The 13,547-nt window shown below is 45.1% G+C and overlaps 1 protein-coding gene across 7 annotated transcripts in view; it reads right to left on the bottom strand.

Annotated features, from left to right (window-relative positions):
- ALMS1 (ALMS1 centrosome and basal body associated protein) overlaps nucleotides 1-13,315 on the bottom strand; it is a 52,556-nt gene extending 39,241 nt beyond the window's left edge. For all 7 annotated transcript variants that reach the window (XM_052681819.1, XM_052681823.1, XM_052681821.1 and 4 more), the window contains exons 1-4: nucleotides 13,204-13,315; nucleotides 9,572-9,706; nucleotides 8,435-8,630; nucleotides 702-819 (exon numbers count right to left, since the gene is read on the bottom strand). In XM_052681819.1, the coding sequence (XP_052537779.1) occupies nucleotides 702-819; nucleotides 8,435-8,630; nucleotides 9,572-9,706; nucleotides 13,204-13,257 (503 nt within the window). In that variant the 5' untranslated portion in view covers nucleotides 13,258-13,315. The remainder of the gene's footprint in view (nucleotides 1-701; nucleotides 820-8,434; nucleotides 8,631-9,571; nucleotides 9,707-13,203) is intronic.
- Nucleotides 13,316-13,547: the final 232 nt, after the last annotated feature.

Genomic DNA, 13,547 nt, shown 5'->3' with positions numbered 1-13,547 from the left:
TTTATACACAGACTTTTTCCCTCTTCAATAAGAGGGTAAAGATTTCTTGCCTTCTTCACATGAGAGTCATTTGCCACGCGTTCATATGAGGGCTTTGAGAAAGACTTCATGGAAATTGCTAGTGCAGTAATTTGTACTTTTCATTAAACAAATGAAGTTTTTAAATCACACATTAATACACACAAAGCACATATAGAATAAATCACCTAGATCCAACCCCTTTGGCACAGGCAGAGACACCTCCCATTAGATGAGCTTGCTCAAAGTCCCAGCCAGCCTGGCCTTCAATACTTCCAGGCAGAAGGTATAAAGTACATGCATGCCTGTAAATGCACTCATTATTATTTGAAATACAAGTTGGATCTGATTTTTATCCCCAGAATTCAATACATTTTATTTCAGAATCTAAAGAGATATCAGGGAGGGCAGAGTTCTTCATTTGCTCATTTTTTTTCAGGTACACTGGAATGAAGAGTTCACGAGGTCTGTTCAGGTTTCCTCTTGTTCAAACTCTTCTGTAGGCAAAATAAAGCAAAGAACTCTAACAAAGGCTTCTCTCTACTAAAAGGAAAATAAAAAAGAAACCATTTTGTCCTATTTCTGTGACTGTAAAATGGTAATTATGAAAGGAAGGACAAGTTATGGCCAGCCAGGAAAAAAAATGCTGTATTCTGCCATGGCACCAGGTAACTTGATCCTACCTTAAATGAATGAAATCCCTTTCTGATTGCTGGAAAAGCGTCTCATCCAAAATCCTTTGGCCTGGTGTTGAATACATCAGCAATGGAAGACAGGGAGAGAACTGACTGTCCTGCATACCTGTTAAAAATAACACCACCACAGTAATAACAGTTTGTAAGGCAATCCCTCTTTAAACTGACATGGCAACTAACACAGCTTTCAAACCCAGATGGATGCCAACCACACAAACTGACGTAACCCCACCAATCACTCTACTGAAGCATTATTTCCTTATGTGCTAAATTCAGGTGTCTTACCTACACAGCTCAGGTTTCTTCTCACCAATCTCAAAGCACTGCTTGACACTGACATCCCTAACTTACCCTCTTATCCTTCGATTTATCTTTGTGCCCACCTGTGTCCTTTTCCAGTCATCAGTCAGCACCTCCCCTACTGATTTCCATGCATACTTGGAGGACATCTGCAGGGCTTCCACCCAGATCACCATTCATTGCAACAATAAAACACTGCTGTCTTCTCCAGTCAGTAAGTTTTGATTACAGCAAAGGCTGTACAGTTTCCCTTCGAGTTTAAAGATGCAAGTAATAGCAAAATTTAGTCACCACCATGATATTATTACCACTGTTTACTACTGTAGGAGGAAGTTTGAGTTTCTATTGTTGAGTTTCTATTGATTTTCTTTGAGCTACCTGGCACATCTAACCTTTCTAATTCCATGCTTACAAAACCAAAGGGAAATGCTTTATACCACAAAAAGAAAACCAACTACAAACTTGCATCTGACAGACAGAAATGACTACACAGTTACTTACAATACTGCTGTAAGCAAACACACGCTTTTAAGCTAAAAAGCAACTTGTCATCAAGAGTCTCAATTTCAGCATCAGAGTTCTCACTGATTTCAATTAGGTTCTTCAGCTTTCAAGCATCACAAACAAACTATACTCTGCATCACTGACAGAAGCATAATCACATCAGATAAGAGCCATTACACACAAAGAATCAACTTCAACCATACGTCAGCTTTACCCTGTGGCTTTCCACACAGTGTATTACATCACCTGATGAGTGTTATCCAACCACAAGATGACCTTTCTGATTCACTTGTAATTTAATACTTCCAATTAACGTCTTTAATTACTTTAGAATATTACATAGCAAGAGCACAACTAACAGAGCAGAAATAATTCTACATCGCCCAGCAATGCCCTACTTCCCATCCCATCAGCAGACAGAATAATAATAGATGCTACACAGTTTCAAAGACTCCCTTCTACCTCAGCAGCTGGCTGCACCACATGGCAGGCCTAATGTCTCCTAAAGAAAGCCAAACTTAAACCTTAGCATCTATAGTACAGATGGCACAAGCATGCTGCAGCAACTCAAGCAAGGAATCTGTTTTCCCAGCATCCAGTACCTCTCCAAAGCTCAACTCTCCCCGCTGCTTCGTTAGGTAAATGCACTGCATTACTCACCACTCCACTGCACTTTCGTCTTAAATATTTGCAATACCAAACAGATAGGAAAAGTAAGACAGGCTGTCTGCTTTTTCAGAAGTTTTGAGGAACACAGTGGTAACAATTATTAAAAAGTAGCACTGCTTCTGAGCAACTTGGTGAAAGAAAGCGTTCGGAAGAGGCTCTGATGTAGACTGGTAAGCATCAGTGCAAAACAGGGTGAAAAAATTACAGCGTGCATGGAAATGGTACAGAAAGTAGTCAGAAAGAAAGAACAAAAAGAGGAGAAGAAAACACTGACAGCAGCAGCGTAGGAGAAGCAGGATCCAAGGGCAAAAGGGAGCAAGGTCAGGGATGTCTCATTTACAGCAGCGTCAGGCTGCTATCAGGAGCGTGGCCACATTTACAGCGCTGATCTGTACTTGTGATTTCATGGTTTGAATCATGATTTAAAAACCAAGGAACAGGAGACTGATTTAATCCACTGTCATTTGTAACATTTCAGGCTTAGAGAAAACAGAGGCTTGCTTTCAGTGGTTGATACTGGCTTAGAATCAAATACATTCAGCACAGTAGATTTCTCATTCCCAAACACTAACTGGGAACACACAAAGTTTACAGTGTTATTTAATCAAACATTTGTTCTGTTCACTATATATTTATTCAAGTCATTATTTTTCATTTTTATTATACTTGAAAATACTGAAACAACAGGCAAACCATAGCATTTATTTTAAGAAACGTTAAGCAAGTTGGAAGCCAAACTCCCTTAGCTGTATTACATGCACTTCTTTCCTCCCAAATCTGGTTTTGCATTTAAAATGATATTACTGAACAAAGGAAATAGTAATTGCAGTTATTGAATTAGACTTGTCATCGCACATCACGATAGACCTCACCTTCTCAGAACTGGCAACTTACTTTTACTCACACAACAGAAGCAGCTTTTCTCCATTTTCAGCTTAACTTTTTCACTTTGAATGAAAAAGTGTTTTCAAGCTAAACTGAGAATCAGCAGTGATTAAAGAGAAAGCTTTCTGCATCGTGCAGCCTGGGGGTGCTGCCTTGGTAAATGAAGAGACAAAAAGACTACGAGGGAGGGAACTGAAAAGTAATTGGGAAAACAAAATGTCAACTGCTGTCAAAAACAGATCCTGCCAAACAATTTTTAATGCATCTACACGTTCTGATAAAATATATGTGTATGTACACACACAAAGTCACAACATTTGGCTGATAAATCCATGCTTTGAGGATATACTTGATCAAATGTAAGTATTGCTCAGTATTTGCGCTAAGAAATGCAACCTAGCACTCAAAGTGATGAAAAATGATCAGCATTCTCCACACAGTGACATACAGGAATTTCTCACAATACAGGTGTGCATCACAGAATCATAGAGTGGCTTGGGCTGGAAAGACCTCAAGGATCATGAAGCTCCAACCCCCTGCCACACACAGGGCCACCAACCTCCACATTTCATACCAGCCCAGGCTGCCCAGGGCTCCATCCATCCTGGCCTTGAACACCTCCAGGGATGGACGGGGCATCACAGCCTCTCTGGGCAGCTGTTCCAGCACCTCACCACTCTCATAGTAAGGAACTTCCCCCTCACATCCAACCTCAATCTCCCCTCCCTCAACTTCAAACCATTTCCCCTCGTCCTGCTGTTATCAACCCTTTCACAGAGCTGACTCCCCTCCTGTCTGTAGGCTCCCTTTAGGCACTGCAGGCTGCAGTGAGGTCACCCTGCAGCTTCTCTTCTCCATGCTGAACAAGCCCAGCTCCCTCAGCCTGTCTTCATAGGGAGGTGCTCCAGCCCTCTGCTCATCTTTGTGGCTTCTCTGGACCCTCTCCAACAGCTCCCTGTCTTTCTTGTACTGGAGGCTCCAGATCTGGACACAGTACTTGAGACGGGGCCTCCCAAGAGCAGAGCAGAGGGGGACAATCACCTCCCTGTCCCTGCTGGCCACCCCTTTTCTGATGGAGCCCAGGATCCCATTTGCTTTCCAAGCTGCAAGAGCACACTGCTGGCTCACATTCAGTTTTTCATCCCTCAGGACACCCCAGGTCCTTCTCTGCAGGGCTAAATGTCTTCATATTGTTGTTTTTTTATTGTGCATCTTGTCCCCTCAGCAGCCATTCTTGGCCCTGTCCTGTTTGCAACCATTCAACTGGCCTCCAGACACCCCTGTGTTCTTACAAAGCAGGCACATGGATGAAGCAGATGTCTGCCAAGCAATGAGCAGCTTGCATCGCTGATGCTGGGCACTCTGGGTCACCTGGCAGCACAGCATGGCAAATCATAGAAATCTTCCTATAACTGAGGCCCAGTTGCCATCACAGGTGCCTGCTAGACCTGTTCAGTGTATTGAAGGAGGGCAACCTAATCACTTCTTGTATGTACAGAAGAACAGAACTTCGGTAATTAGGAGCATTTCAGACTGTATAACATTTCAGAATGTATAACAGCAGCCCAACATAAAACCCTGAAGCTATGCAATCTCAGATGACAAATAAGATACTCCTGAATGCATCAACATGTTCCTACATTGCTGGCTCTCTACGGGACATGCAAGGCAGTTCAGATAGAACATTCATAGATTCAGCGTTTATATTCAACAGCACAAGTTTTGCTTCAATTCTCTCTTCCTTCCCTCTTCAGCTTCCTTCAGAACTCCTAAACAGGAGCCCCGAAGTTCTCCAACAGCACCTGAAGCATCAGAACTGCACTACGGCAAGAGAAAGCCCCAGTCACTCCACACCAGCCCAAGGATGTGCTCCCTCACTCTTTTTCTTTCTCCCTCCCTTGAACAGACAGCATTACTTCAAGCCAAACAAAACGTAATGTTAGTTAGAAATGGAGATGGTCACATTTCAGTCCCAACAGCAAACTGATCTGATTGCACTGATTCACACAGCTACAGGATGCAGCAGGAACAAACGACACAAATCCAGGCTCTTCCTTTTCAGAAGCAGCCTTCAGCTGACTAAATATAGCCAAAACTGCACCCCCAGCCTAGCCTCCACTTCAGTCTTGCTTCCCTGATTCAAAGAGGGCTCTGGCTTTGCCCTGTAGCAGGGATGTGCCTTAGGTTGTCAGACCATCCCTTCCCCAGAGCTTTCCCATCACAGGAGCAGTGGTGAGCAGTGACTTGAAGCAGCAGCTGACTGATAAGGCCAAGCAAGAAGAGGGAAGAAAAAGGGAACAGAGAAAAGGAGGAAAAGGGAGTCGTTGAGATTCACTGCAGTCACATCCTTGGTGGAAATCCTCTCCTCCAGCCTGTCCCCTGCACAACCACCCTCATCAACACAACAGCTGACATTTAACAGGGCTACAAAACTGACATTTCATGCCGTGCAACTCCACCCACGTCAAATGTTTTACCTTGCATGGTTTTTTATTTTAACCTTCTCCGATCTTACAGCACACAAAGTCTAATGCTTTCAGTAACTTTCTTTCTTCTAGAGGGAAAAAGATCACTGCTATCATATTTTGGATGCTTACGATGATGGAGGGGCTCATTACATTCAGCCCTAACCCAGGTTTTGCAGGCAGAGAAGCAGGTGCTTGATGCTTAAAGCAGCAAGTGACGTCAGTACAACACTCTTTGAGGATCTTGTGTCAAAACAGTAATTCTTCCTGCTGTCGCTCTGAAGGTCAAAAGCTTCCTCACAGTTGAATTCACTGAACAAGCAAAGCTGGGCACGCTATTTTATCTTACAGCCTGCTGACAATCCTGAATGCCAGAGTCAAAATGCCATTTGTGGAAGATTAAAAAAAAAAAAAGAAGGCAAAACAAAAACAAAACCTTCTTGGCTTTGTCAATCTGTTCCACGATGCAGCAGGAACTATTTCAACACAACTGTCATTCTTATTTTTTCTTGCTACCACCAAAAGGGGATTCAAAACACTTCCTGAAAAAGGAACAGATTAGCATTACAGCACAGTGATATTCACCACTGAACCTATAAGGCCTGTAGGAGCCATGAATATCTAGCAGGTTATTCCCCCAATGCAACTCCAAACTCATCCCCTTAAGCAGCTTCAGAACAAAGAGCAGCATGAGAACAAGCAGGTAGAGGAACAGCAAACTGCAAGCTGAACTTGCAGTTAACTGAAAGAAACAGAGGCTTATTTTAAAATACCACAAGCAATCATGCTATTTGCCTGTAATTATTTTGTTTGTTCCTGAAAAGAATGGCCCAGCGGCGCAGTGAAACCAGCCTTAGAGACAGCTCTATTCAGCAATGTCAGTTACATCCTGGAAAAGTGAGTCACAAATATACCATAATGGTAACACTTGATCTTGCAGTGAACTTCTAAGGAAAATCAATACAAAAAGAAACACTTGAGATTTTGTAACAGCATCCTTCAGCAGTGAGTTCTCAAGAAGTAAATGCAAGTAGGTGCATAAAAGGAGCCTTGATGGGGTGTCAGGAAAGAAAAGAACTAACATTTATAGCACAACTTTAGGCCTACATGCAATAGCTGTATTGCACCCAATGGACAAGGAGCGTGGCTGAGGGACAGGTGGGCAAAGTCTTAATATGGTAACTTGGATGCAAGGAAACAGAAATGCGATCACAGAATCCTAAAATGGCCTGGGTTGAAAAGGACCACAGCACTCACCCAGTTCCAACCCCCTGCTGTGTGCAGGGTCACCAACCAGCAGCCCAGGCTGCCCAGAGCCACATCCAGCCTGGCCTTGAATGCCTGCAGGGCTGGGGCATCCACAGCCTCCTTGGGCAACCTGTTCCAGTGCCTCTCCACCTCTGGGTGAAAAACTTCCTCCTCATATCCAACCTAAACCTCCCCTGTCTCAGTTTACAACCATTCCCCCTTGCCCTATCACCACCCACCTCCTCCTGTTTATACGCTCCTTTCAAATATTGCAGGACCACAATGAAGTCTCCCCAGAGCCTTCTCCTCTCCAAGCAATAAGTTAAAACAATGCAAATGTAAGCAAAGCAAGCAAGGAAACCAGTTCAGCATTGGTACCTAAAACAAGCATTCCTAACAGCCCTCACTAGCTCTGTCTTCCACAGATAGCACAGGAGGAAAAACCAACTACTGAAGCCACATGGGTATTGAAAACTACACTGGAAGGAAATATCTCTTGTGATCAGTTGGCTACATAGAATCACAGAATGGCCTGGGTTGCAAAGGAGCACAGTGCTCATCCAGTTCCAACCCCTGCTGTGTGCAGGGTCACCAACCAGCAGACCAGGCTGCCCAGAGCCACATCCAGCCTGGCCCTGAATGCCTGCAGGGATGGGGCATCCACATGCTGTGCTGTTTAAATGCAGTTTAACCCTAATGGTTTATCCTCTTGGCTGCCAGGAATGCAGTTGTCACCACCACCCCCAGGTCCCTTTCTGCTGAGCTGCTCTCCAGTCACTTCTCTCCCTTAATAAACCAATTGCCAGAGCTTAAGGTTGAAGATTTAGAAAAAAGAAAAAAAAAGCTAAATATTAATAAATAAAGGCAATAAAGAAAAATAGATCCAATCAAAATTGGCTCCACTTCCACAATTAATTAGTATCTCTTGCTGGGGACAGATGCACTTGCTATGATTAATTGCAATTAAGGGGGAAAAAAAAAATCGTCTTGTTTCCACCATTTTGAAGATAATTCCAAATTACTATAATAAATCAGTAGGGTTGTGGCATTCTTGGTGTCTTAAGATGCAGAGAATAATGCTGTGATACTAACAGAAGTCTCATAAGATTTGCTAGTACATGAGGATTATACATCATAGAAATAGAATTAAATGGAATGTTCTGTCTCCACAAGGATGAAAATGAAACATAATCCAGAATGGATGAGAACTTTCAGATCAATCTTCAACTACATCACAGTGATTAGATGTGAAGGGAAGCCACAGAAAGGCTTATCTTTCCCAGTTAGAATTAGAAAGTGTTTCTGACAATAATATAAATTGAACCCAAACTCTAGTGTTAGTCATTAGGACCACTAATAGAATATCAAGTACCATTATAGAAGTGTGTGGCTACTGCACTACCACTTATCTGAACACATCTTGCAGAAAGGAGCGTAGAGTAGCCTGAATTCATGAGAAAGGGGTACAAACAATCTCATTCTGAAGATGTGATTTGACAACAATGTTAAAGAGAATGTATTTTGTCAACAGCAGTTCTCAAAGTGAGACGACAAATCCGGGCTGAAGACTGCTTTTAAAGAAGAGTAAAATCTTAATCATCCAGCAGATTTAAAATGAAAGTCAAGAAGGAAGTGCCATGTTGAACATACCCAGCAGCAAGCCATGGACTGTATCTTCAGGATGCTGCCTTCTCGATGCTTCTGCTGAAGGCAACACTCCTTCCTCCAGGGTAGGGAACTCAGTCAGGTCATTCCTATCAGAAGCCAGGCCAAGCTTTGTCTCTGAGGCAGCAGTTAAACGGCTGGCATCCACCTCTGCTGGAAGCTGATACCATGAGTCAATTTCCTAAGAACAGGCAGGGAGATGAAGCGTGCACGAGGATCAAGAAGAAAATTTTATCAGATGCACTTCCAAGGAAATAAAACTTACGCTGTAGAATAGCAAAACTGTTGCTTCTAAGTTATACTTTCTATGCAAATACTCAGTTTTTAGATGTAAAAGAAGTACAATGCAGTCATGAACTGCTGAAGTCTGTTGTCAGTTCTTACCACCTACTGATCACCAGCCTTCCATCTCCTGTCAGAAACTGAGTTCTCTCTCCAAATCTGACAAAAGCAGAAAATTTTTCCAAACCAAAATCATAGAATGGCTGGGTTTGGAAGGGATCTCAAGGATCACCAAGCTCCAACCCCCTGCCACATGCAGGGCCACCAACCTCCACATTTCATAGCAGCCCAGGCTGCCCAGGGCCCCATCCAACCTGGCCTTCAACACCTCCAGGGATGGACGGGGCATCCACAGCCTCTCTGGGCAGCTGTTCCAGCACCTCACCACTCCCTCTGTCAAGAACTTCCCCCTCACATCCAACCTCAATCCTTCCCTCTCTCACTTCCCCTCATCCTGCTGTTATCCACCCTTTCAGAGTTGACTGTCTGTAGGCTCTCTTTAGGTACTGCAGGCTGCAATGAGGTCACCCCGCAGCCTTCTCTCTCCAGGCTGAAGAAGCCCAGCTCCCTCAGCCTGTCTTTGTAGGGAGATGCTGCAGCCTCTCTGATCATCTTTGTGAAATTTCTCACTCAGAAAGAACAACCCTGATGAAGACAAATGCTTCAGGAAGGTGCTGGGTGATACAGTACCCAACAGTACACAGTAAAGGCGGCTTGCATCTTGCAGCTGGCAACTATTAAGCAAAGCACTTCCCAATTGCACAAAATAAAGCAGTCTGTGTTACTTTAAATCCCATAAGTAAACTTCAGCCACAACTCATAGAAGCACAACCCAAATACCTGATGAGCAGCCGTTCTCTGACGTATTGCTTCTCCCAGGGAGATCCCGCTGGCAGCTGAGGCCTGGGTCTCACTGCTGCTTTGGCTTAAGGATTCCTCCCTCCAAGTGCGGCGTGGCGGAGTTGTTGCAATAGGCTGAAAGGAAAATTCACATTTCTAAAGCAAAATGTAATTTCTGGGTATGTATACATATATTTCATAGCCTATTACTGAAAAAGAAAATACACAAGACATCCCCAGTACGGTAAGATAGCCATCTACCACCACATCTAACCAGTGACTGAAATTCCACAGGGTCCAGACACTCAGCTAAGAAGGGCAGGTTCATTTGCTGCTTTAAAACACAAAAATTGAGCCCAGGGGGCTGCTTGTGAATGCAGCCAGCACTGCTGACCACAGCCAGAAACCCACATGCTGCCTGCAGGCAGCTATGGGTCATCTGGGAGCCCTACACAACTGCACCTACAGCTTCTGTACAGGGCAGCAAAGCAAATCACTTGGAACAGCAAGAATATTTGTGCTCACATTTCCCTTCCACACAAGGTGCTGAAGCACTGAGGAACCCAGAACACAGGGAGCAGCTGTCCAACACTGTCTCAAAGCGTTTCTCTGCACACACAGAAGTTAGCTTGGGCTTTGTGACAAAGCTAAAGGCAATAATTGCAGCCTGCACCCATACCTTCAGTCACTACTGCATTGCACTCCCTTAGTTTTTCTTCTTCACATAATCAAGTAATTAAAAGAAGTGGCACTGAAGTGCACACAACAGCAGCTCTGAATTCAAAACATTCCAGCAGCTATTCCATAATTTAATTGAGGTGTAATACTGAAAATTTGATTTCAAAGGACAATTTTATTAATTCAGATGGAAATTAATAGCATCAGGTAGGGGACCCAACTGTGCCAAAAAGAAATAGGTACTGATTTTATTTAGCTATGCTGAGCATAATTAATTAGCTGAGTGTTTCAGTGAACAGAAGAATGGATGAGTAATGACAGCAAGATGCACACAGTGAACAAAAGACACAACAGAACTGTGCATCTCATTCTTTACTCTCCTCTTTAAAATAACCTATGGTGAGCAAACCCTGTCCATCTCGATCACTTAGTGCAGTCTCTGAAGCACTGAGAGCTGAACAGCAGGCCTCCAACCAAAGCTGACCCCGAGATGAATCTCACAGCCAAGCGTTGTATATCATCAGCATCAGATCATTAGCAAAATGTGTATCTTGGACAAAATGGCTCATCAGCAAGAGATGCAGCTTAGCTCAAGCATTATGAGAATCCTTTAGATATTAGGAGGAAGTTGGAAGGCTGGATGTGGCTCCGGGCAGCCTGGTCTGCTGGTTGGCGACCCTGCACATAGCAGGGGGTTGGAACTGGATGAGCATCGTGGTCCTTTCCAACCCAGGCCATTCTGTGATGCTGTGAACGTAACACCTCACAGCTGTAGTTTCTCATTCTTGGGTAGCGCAGCTTCATGCACATGAGTAGCACTGCTCTTCAAAGGAACCTCACATGATATGAACACCATAATGGAAATCATCTCTCCTTTCCAAAGGAACAGTTCTTGTTTGACATTCATCACTGATGAAGAAAGAAACATGAAAGTTTCTCAGTTTTGCACCATCAAATGCTTGAACACCGAAACTCAAGCCTCCCTGCTTTATTCTGACCAACAGACCACTAAAAATAAGGCAAGGCTTCAAGAATCCTCACAATTAAAAACAAACTGTCTTCATTGACCGTGAAGTTGTACAAACAATAAGTAGTAGCACTACGTTGGCTACAGAGTTCCATCTCATTTTTATAGCTCAACACCTTTCAGAAGTTCCATAATGTCTTTCAACAACCATAAAATGGCCCTTCAGAAGGAAAGTAGAGCCTCTGTTCCTCCTTAGCAAGCAAAAATTTGGTATGTAAGTCGACTACATGTTTCTTTAGGCAGTTCTGAACACAGTTAACAGCCTGCTACTACCAAGCTGCATTGCTTTATTGCCTACAGAGAAGAAGCAAGCAGGGCACGGTAGCACACACCGCTCAGTCCTTTCAGCAGAAGCTTGCTGATATATGGCACTCATAAAACTACAGCCCTGGGTGTGACAACTTTGACAAAGATGGGCTTACAGAGCTAGCCTCTCTCTGCTGATTGAAATTATAGCAAACGTCTCTTGCAACAAAAACACAATAAAGGTGTAAGAGCAGCCACAGCAGGACAAGCAGAAGATGCAGCTGGCATCTGCACTGCATCCCCCCCACTCACAGCAGGCAGTGTGCTGGCAGCATGCTTGGCTCAGGTCCATCTGGGATTCCCAGCTCAGAGCTCTGGTTGTCAGAGCAGCAGCAAAACCGCAGGGCTAAACAAACGTGGAGAAGGAAGTCGATGGCTACCATGAGACAACAAAACAAAGAACCCCAAACGAGGCAAAATGATCTGATCTATGATGAACACCAAGAAGACAAAATGAGACGCAGGAGGCAAGCTCACTGGTCTGTAACTTTCTCACAAGTTATATGTGATGTTAATGAGGAAAGTTATGTCTGCGAATCAGTGTGCAGATAAACTTTGTTTCTACTTAAACATACATAAGGGCACACAATCACACAAAATCTTCTGTTTCCTAATGTCACACTGTGAACATTTTTCATCAAAAAGCTTGCAAACTGCCCCACTTGAACCCCTCTGCTTACATGTGTTGAGGCTGGACTTGCCTTTACCATGTCACACTTACTCAACTGACTGCTTCCATTCATTTAATTCCTATTGATTGCCCAGGTAAGACTGAATCCTGTAGCAACCCATCATTCTTCCTGGGGAACGTCTGCAGTCAGTGTGACAGCAACCACTGTGAGACCTCAGAGATCCTTCAGAGCTCCAAGGTGAAGCTTTGCAGTGAGCTTTTTGGTTTCAGAGAATTGTTTTGAGTTGGAAGGGACCCTGAAGGCCACCTAATCCAACTGCTCTGCAACAAACAGCAGCACTCACAGTTCCATCTGATGCTCAGAGTCCTGTCCAGCCTGACCTTGGTGCTTCCAAGGATGGGGCACCCACTGCCTCTCTGGGCAACCTGTGCCAGCGATTCACCACCTTTAGCATCATTTTTCCTCAAACCCAGTCTACGTCTCTCCTCTTTGAGTTGGAAATCATTTCCCCACCTATCAAGGAGGCTGTGGATGCCCCATCCCTGCAGGCATTCAAGGCCAGGCTGGATGTGGCTCTGGGCAGCCTGGTCTGCTGGCTGGTGACCCTGTACATAGCAGGGGGGTTGGAACTATGTGATCATTGTGGTCTTCTTCAACCCAGGCTATTCTACAACTCCATGATCCACAATCTCCTCATCTCCAGTGCTGCAAATTACACAAAGCCCTTCAGGGTCACAGGGGGCTCTGAGAGGCTGCTCCATCCGCACTGCACAAAGCCAGGAAGGCACAAAGCAAGCAGGCCAATGTCACACACACACACATACACTGAAGGGATGGAGAGGGAGGGACCAGGCCAGCTGCAGCCCCTCTCTGCCCAGAGAAGGAGAACAGTGGCCTGTGGGGGCTCACGTCCCCCACCCACACCTTCCCTGCCGGATAACCCCTCCAAAACCCGTTTAACCGAGCCTCTCAGCGCTGTTCATACTCACAGGAACCCGCTGCTCCTCCTCCTCCTCATCCTCCACCTCCTCTCCCGGCTCCATGGCCGCCGCGCTGCCCCGCTACCAAGCGCCCTCCGCGCGCGCCCACTCTGCGCATGCGCCGCCGCCCCGTCGCTAAGGACTCGTCGCTGCCCCGCGCATGCGCCAACGGCCACCGCTGGAGGCGGGAGCGGGCGGGGCGCCGCCGAGCGGCGGCTGAGGGAGAGCGCGGGAAAAAGTGGGCGGGCGGTGTGGTGCGCGGGTGGGGGATGGGAGTTGGGGTTCCACACGTGTGGGTGTGGTGGCTGCACGGCGCGGCTCCCATAGAGCGAGCTGGAGTCAGTAGGAGTCTT

This window comes from Tympanuchus pallidicinctus, unplaced genomic scaffold, assembly GCF_026119805.1.
Source record: "Tympanuchus pallidicinctus isolate F22 unplaced genomic scaffold, pur_lepc_1.0 scaffold2, whole genome shotgun sequence".
NCBI lineage: Eukaryota > Metazoa > Chordata > Aves > Galliformes > Phasianidae > Tympanuchus > Tympanuchus pallidicinctus.
Note: the sequence above shows the minus strand (reverse complement) of the source record. Positions and strands in the feature narration are given on the sequence as shown.